Here is a 7,484-nt window from a genome sequence, read left to right on the forward strand (position 1 = left end):
AAAACTGCAGAGCATTGTATTTTGTAATTGCATGTGATTCATAAAATATTACTGCACAACAAACGAGTAACACAGCTCAGATATTCCTTGCGTTTTGGACTTTGAACCCTGGCAATACTTTGCGGCTTTCACAACCCTTCAGATTACAAGATCTAACCTCACAATTGTTATTGAGAGGGGGTCGTTCATGTCACTTTTAAACTTGCCAATTCACCTTTCACCTTCCCCCATGAATAAGAATGAAGGTGAGAAGAGCGGGCTTGGCTCCAGAGGGGGTTTAAAACCGGATGCATTTCAAAAATAAAATGTTTCAGCAGTGGTCAGTTACTATTGCACACATAAATAGGCTAGCCTACATACTAAACATGATTTCTAGCGATAAAAGGCATCACAAGATGATCACTAGGCCTATAGGTTAATAACAACAACAGTAGGCTACAGCGTTTTCTTCAAAAAACAAAAACGAAGAGTTAGTTTGAAAAAAAAATTATATATATATATATATATATATATATATATATATATATATATATAGTGTGGCGGGAGTCCCGAGGTACAATGGTTCCTCACTGCCTGGACGTTCACCGCACTCTCTGCACCCAACCCTCACCAAGGTTATTATAGTTAACGAAAACGAACGAAAAAACTAAAACTAGAATTGAAAAAGCATTTACGTTAACTGAAATAAAAATAACAACGAGAGTAAAAAAAAAAACGAGAACTAATTAAAACTGTTTTGTGTGTATACAAAACGAACTTAAACGAACTAATATTATAGCAAAAATGTCCTTCGTTTTCGTCTTTATAAATACATAAGCCTTTTGGGTTGAAATAAAATCTATTTACCTCACGCGTGTTTGACCCGTACGCACCACGTAGTCTGTGACGTCATGTATCGCCGGCTAGCGTGATGGCTGCAGCGAAAGTCGGAAGAAAGCGGCAGAGTCCTATTTGGGATTTCTTTGATTATGACAGTGTCAAAAATAAAAGTAAGTGCCTTGTTGTAGAAGCAGGTGGTACAATATGTGGAATATTTCTCAATGGGAAAAACCCCACGAATCTGAAAGTCCATTTGAAAAGCTCACACAAAAAGGCGAACCAAGAGTACCTGGACAAGCTAGCCTCTCGCCCGCCCTCCCCCGAAAGAGAAGCGATAGCCAGGCCAGGTAACATGGGGAAGGAACGTGAAACGACAACATCCATAATGGACTGCTTCCACCACCGACCAAATAGCTGCTGGCTAGTAAATACGCAGGAACACCACAAACGAGAAGAAGCATTGGTAAATATGTTTATTGAGACTGGAATGTCTACACGACTGTGTGACTCGATTGCCTTCAAAAAGTTCAGCACTTCACTCGAACCAAAATTCAAAACACCTGGAGCTGCAAGAGTCAATAACCTCATCGGAGCTAAGATGGATAAGGGTAAGCAGAAGTTGAAAGAAATAATAAAAGAGGCGAGGATGGTGAGCCTATGTGTAGATGGTTGGAGCAAGAGAGGATTAACAGCATCTTTCATGGGTGTGTCAGCTTGTTTTTACCATCCGCCCGGAGGCCAAGTTCACCATGCTTTGCTAAACTTACACCGGATGGAGCACCCACACACCGGGGAGGCCATTGCCTGCTGCATTGATCAGACATTAGATGAATGGGGAATCGGAGAAGACAAAGTGCTGATTATTGTGACAGATAACGGCTCCAACATTGTCAAGGCTGTGCGTCTACTTGGGGATAGAAGCCGCAAGCAAAGTGGGGAGTCAGCTGATGGCTCACAGCCTCAACCAGGAGGTTCTGGAGACAACCAGGATGAATTGTGGCTCCAGTCAGAGTCTGAGGAATCAGACATGGAGGACGAGTGTGGAGAGCTTGGTGAGTGTGATTATTAGCATAATGTCAGCAGATTCTTTGGACTGAAGCGTTGCATGAAATTAAATTTAATATTTAAAAAAAATTGATTTTATTAAAATATTAGCATTTTTAAAAAACATTTTAAAATATAAAAATGTAAATCACTGATTTACCAATGTGTTTAGTGCTTAAACATGCCGAAATGCACATATATGAGCAAAAAGGGACAGCTGTAATTGAGGATTATGTAATTGTTTCACCCATAATTGTAATCCTGATTAGTTTTACGATTAATTGTGCATGCCCTAGTAATCACTATGATTTGGAAAATGACCGTCCATTGTACTATACACGACACACAAATCGTTACACCCCTAGTGATTATTTTGACAGATACATTTGTTCATATTATTATTATTATTATTTGGATATTTTTTTGTATTTTACATTTTATGCTTATGCTAACAAATTGTTTGTTTTTTCTCATCCTTCTTTGCAAAGAACTTGACCTGCCAGATGATGGGGAGAACAACAAGTTCCAGAGAATGCCATGCTTTACCCACACCCTTCAACTCACATTGAAAGATGCCATGAAGCACCCAAATGCTGATTCACTCATAACAAGAGCAAGACACCTGGTAAGTGCTGTGAGGAAATCATCAGTGGCAAATGAAGCATTGATCAAAAAGTGTGGCAAAACTCTGGTCCGGGATTGTAGCACACGCTGGAACAGCACATTTGATATGCTGAGAAGACTGCTGGAGATCAGAGCTGAACTAAACCAAGTACTTGAAGAGTTGAGCATGGACACACTTCTCACAAGCGACTGGACTAAGCTTGAGAAATTGGTCAAGCTACTTGAGCCCTTTGCCATTCACACAGACCAGCTTCAGAATGACAGCCAGTCACTCTCACAAGTAGTGCCATGCCTGCTCAACCTCGAGGCACACCTGCTGACCACTACTGCTGGAAAGCAGTTAGCACAAGTGCTGCTGAAGTCTTTGCGAGAACGTTTTTCTGCCATTCTTAGCCCTGATTCCCCACTGTTTGATGCTACACCAGCTGCAGCCTGCCTAATGGATCCAAGTGTTTCACTGGTTCTTCAAACACCAGACACAGTGCCACTGAGGAGGGCAGCTCAGTCTTTTGTGCAAAACCTGGCTGCTACTCAGAATAACCTAGCTACTGCTTCTCAGGATGATGTTGCCACAGCAAGGGCCAGTCAAACTCCAACAAGTTCCCCCCCTACTGTCCTACAGAAATACCACTTTCTTGCATCCAGGATGGTGGTCAACGTGTCACTGACAAATCAGCCTGAAGTTACCAATAGTCTGGTGACTGAAATAAATAAGTATGTTGATGATGTCAAACAGGGTGTCTTTAATGAGACACCACTGCAGTTCTGGAGGTCAAGAACGGCTGTCTATCCAAAACTTGCCCCTGTGGCATTGGACCTTGTTAGTGCCCCTGCCTCACAAGCCTTTGTGGAGCGCATCTTCTCTGTGTGTGGACTGTTGTCATCTGGCCTTAGAAACAGAACAACCACATCTCTTGAGCAGCGCGTTTTCCTCAAGATCAACAACAAATTGTTGCTTGACTGAAGTTCACCCATTTCTGTTCACACACACACACACACACACACACACACACACACACACACACACACACACACACACACACACACACACACTGGTTTACATGTTTTATGGGGACATTCCATAGGCGTAATGGTTTTTATACTGTACAAACCGTATTTTCTATCGCCCTACACCTACCCTACACCTAAACCTAGCCCTCACAGGAGATTGTGCAAACTTTTACTTCCTCAAAAAAACTCATTGTGCATGATTTATAAGCCTGTTTCCTCATGGGGACCTGAGAAATGTCCCCACAAGGTCAAAATTTACTGGTATTCCTATCCTTGTGGGGACATTTGGTCCCCACAACGTGATGAATACCAGGTACACACACACACACACACACACACACACACACACACACACACACACACACACACACACACACTTTCAAAAAGCTAAATTCATTCAAAATGCAAAGGTTGTTAGGTTGTTCATGATTTCTTAGATTGAGCTCCCTGTTTTTATGTTCATGTGTGTCTTTAGTCTGTTGGCTATGTTAATTTGTACTCCGCACACTGTGTATCTAACCTCAGAAGCAGCATTGCACAAATATTGTACTTAGGGCTGTTATCTTGTGGGCTGTTGTATTTCAATTTGAGGATGGGTGTTCATGTGTCCTCTGAATACATGTTTCAAAATGTATCTTTGGTTGAGTTTTTATTATACAATACTTATTCTGGTGATTTTGAATCATGCACCTGACAAATATCCTAATTTACAAAAAAAAAACTAAAACTAACACTGTAACTAATAAAAACTAAACTAAAACTAAGCAATTTCAAAATATAAAAACTAATAAAAACTAGTAAATCTGCCTCTAAAAACTAATTAAAACTAACTGAATTTGAAAACAAAAAGTCAAAACGAAATAAAAACTAAAACTAATGAAAAATCCAAAACTATTATAACCTTGACCCTCACCGGCCACAATCACTGGAAAGCACCACAGAGGAGAGAAGCACCCGCACCGAGCACCAGCGACGTCAACACCCTACTCACCCGTATTACTTTCACCCTTTCTGTTTAATAAAACTCACCCTCCGGGGCTCACTAAAGTCTTTGTTCTGTCGTGTTGTTCCCCGCCCGGCCACAGGTGGTGGAGAATGCGGGCAGATTGACGGGCTCGAGAACACCGACGAACAAGACGATCTTTTGTTTACGTCGCCATCTTGCTTCATCGCTCACTTCCGGTTTCTTTTTTTTCAGGCGAGCGCCTCCCCAGCGGCATGGAGGAGCTTGTGAAACAACTAACGAAGGTTAGTGTTCGCCAGCAACAATGTTTTGAGTTGCTCACAGAGCAACATGGACAAATCCAAGGATATTTGACAGAACTTCGCCTGCCAGCCGCTCAAAACATTCCTCTTCCCGATCCACGCATCACTGCTGCTCGACTACTACCCAAACTGACCGCAGATGATGACATCGAGGCCTACCTCAAAATGTTTGAGTCCGTGGCCCGCACAGAGGGTTGGGCGAGAGGTAGTTGGGCTACAGCACTGGCTCCGTTGCTGTCGGGTGATGCCCAACGGGCATATTTTTCTTTACCGGCGTCCTCACAAAATAACTATAATGAATTAAAAAGAGAGATTCTAGGTCGACTGGGGCTTTCAGCGACCGCCGCAGCACAGCGTTTTCATGATTGGGAATTTAAAGCACGGTTGCCAGTGCGTACCCAAGCAGCCGTTCTGATGCGGTTAGCCGAACACTGGCTCTTAGAAGACTCACCATCGCCGTCTCAAGTCGTCGAACGGGTAGTAGTCGATCGCATGCTGAGAGCACTACCCCGCTCGATGAGGCAGGCCGCCGGCATGAGGGGTCCCAAAACCATCGCTGACTTAATTGAAGCTGTCGAACTGGTGGACGCTACCTACCGGGACGCTGGGGAGCGAGCGCCGCCTTTTCCCCGGAGGGTGAACCAGGAGCGACGACCGCCAGAGGGCATCCCGCGGCCAGTACGCAGACCCTCCAGCCCCCGCGACGAACCGATGCTCACCGAACCCTCCTCACCGCCCACCAAGGCTTGGATGGCAGGCTGTGTGCTTCATCAGAAAACCCCCTGAGGGGCGCCCACGACCACCGTGAAGATCCACGGCCGACAATATCGGGCCCTGCTGGACTCCGGAAGCGCCGTGTCCCTCGCCCGGCCCAGTACGCTTGCACCCCGGCCAAACTCGTGTCATGATGCCCATCACCTGTGTCCACGGGGACACAAGACAGGCATTTACTAACCTGCTTACCTTCCATAAAGGGGGAGAAACCTGGACCCTGGAGGTCGGAGTCCTGAAGGACCTCCTGGTACCTCTGCTGCTGGGCCGTGATTGGCCGGGGTTGGAAGCCGCTCTGGCCATCGCCACACAGCCTGCCCGTCAGCGTCAGCGCCCACGTCACCAACCGTCGCGGGGGTCTGAGAGCCGTTCCAGCCTGATGACGTCTGACAGTGGGAGAGAGGGTGAGTCCCCTGCCAGTAATACTAACCTCTTCCGTGATATATTCCAGCAGGTCATTGGAGGGGGAGACTTCGGGAAGGCCCAAAAAGAGGACGACCGCTTAAAACACTGTTGGCGGCAAGTACGTCTCCTAGAGGGCCAGGAGGTCCTACCAGCACCTCACCCTCTCCCACACTTCAGTGTCCAAAACGGTCTGCTGTACTGTGTCGCCGAGTGGCGGGGGGAGGTTAAACATCTTCTAGTGGTCCCAAAGGGAAAGACGGAAACGGTCATCGAACTGGCTCACTCTCACCCCATGGCTGGTCACCTCGGGGCCCAAAACACGATCCAGCGCATCCGCGACAGGTTCCATTGGCCAGGGCTCGAAGCCGAGGTGAAGAGGTTTTGCCAGGCCTGTCCCATGTGCCAGCGGACGTCACCCCGGAAACCTCCCCCCAGCCCGCTCATTCCCTTACCCATCATTGGGGTGCCCTTTGAGCGGATCGGGATGGACCGCCGAGGTCTGGCCGGGGCCACGAGCACATTCTCGTCGTAGTGGATTACGCCACCCGGTACCCGGAGGCAGTCCCCCTTCGCAAAGCCACCACCAAAGTCATTGCTCGTGAGCTGTTCCTACTCTTCAGCCGGGTGGGCCTACCAACGGAGATACTGACCGACCAGGGAACCCCGTTTATGTCCCGGCTAATGGCTGACCTCTGCCGGCTGCTGAAGGTGAGACAAATAAAGACCTCAGTCTACCACCCTCAGACCGAGAGATTTAATCAGACGCTGAAACAGATGCTGCGGCAGCCCCGCGGTCTTCTCGACGTGGCCCGAGAGGCCTGGGAGCAGCAGCCGGCGGTGTACCGGACTGTCATCGAACATGTTCGGGACATGAGGAATAAGATCGATCGGGTCATGCCATTAGTCCGGGAGCACTTGGTGAAGTCCCAGCAAGCCCAGCAACGCCTTTACAACCGGGTGGCCCAACCGCGGGAATTCCAGCCAGGAGACAGGGTAATGGTCTTGGTCCCTAACGCCGCCTGCAAATTCCTGGCTCAGTGGCAAGGCCCATACACCGTGGAAGAACGAGTTGGCCCAGTCAACTACAGGGTAAGGCAGCCCGGCCGTAGACAACCGGTCCAGCTATATCATATTAATTTGCTGAAGAGATGGGTTGGGGACCAAGACCGCATGGCCGCACTCACCATCCAAGAGCCCGCGGTTGTCGATACCAACCCCAACCTCTCCGCCGCCCAAAAGGCGGAGCTGCGGCACCTGGTCGGTCAGTTTCAGGATGTCTTCTCCGACACCCCCGGCCAGACTAACGTCCTGTCCCACGACATCCGCATTCCTCCCGGCGTCATCATCCAGCAACGGCCCTATCGGGTCCCAGAGGCCCGCCGGCACGCTATAGAGGAAGAGATTCAGAAGATGCTAAAACTGGGGGTAATTGAACCATCTCGGAGCCCGTGGTCCAGCCCGATAGTCCTGGTTCCGAAGCCGGACGGCACCTTACGATTCTGCAATGACTACCGGTGCCTAAATGAGATCTCCGACTTCGACAG

The 7,484-nt window shown here is 47.8% G+C and overlaps 1 protein-coding gene across 1 annotated transcript; it reads left to right on the top strand.

The window, feature by feature from the left end:
* The first annotated feature begins 910 nt into the window (after window positions 1–910).
* On the top strand, window positions 911–3,451 carry LOC141334862 (E3 SUMO-protein ligase ZBED1-like). The gene is made up of 2 exons (XM_073840086.1): window positions 911–1,871; window positions 2,352–3,451. Exons 1-2 carry the CDS (start codon window positions 911–913, stop codon window positions 3,449–3,451), a joined length of 2,061 nt encoding a protein of 686 aa, XP_073696187.1.
* Window positions 3,452–7,484: the final 4,033 nt, after the last annotated feature.

Source organism: Garra rufa, chromosome 5, assembly GCF_049309525.1.
Source record: "Garra rufa chromosome 5, GarRuf1.0, whole genome shotgun sequence".
In the NCBI taxonomy this organism is placed as follows: domain Eukaryota; kingdom Metazoa; phylum Chordata; class Actinopteri; order Cypriniformes; family Cyprinidae; genus Garra; species Garra rufa.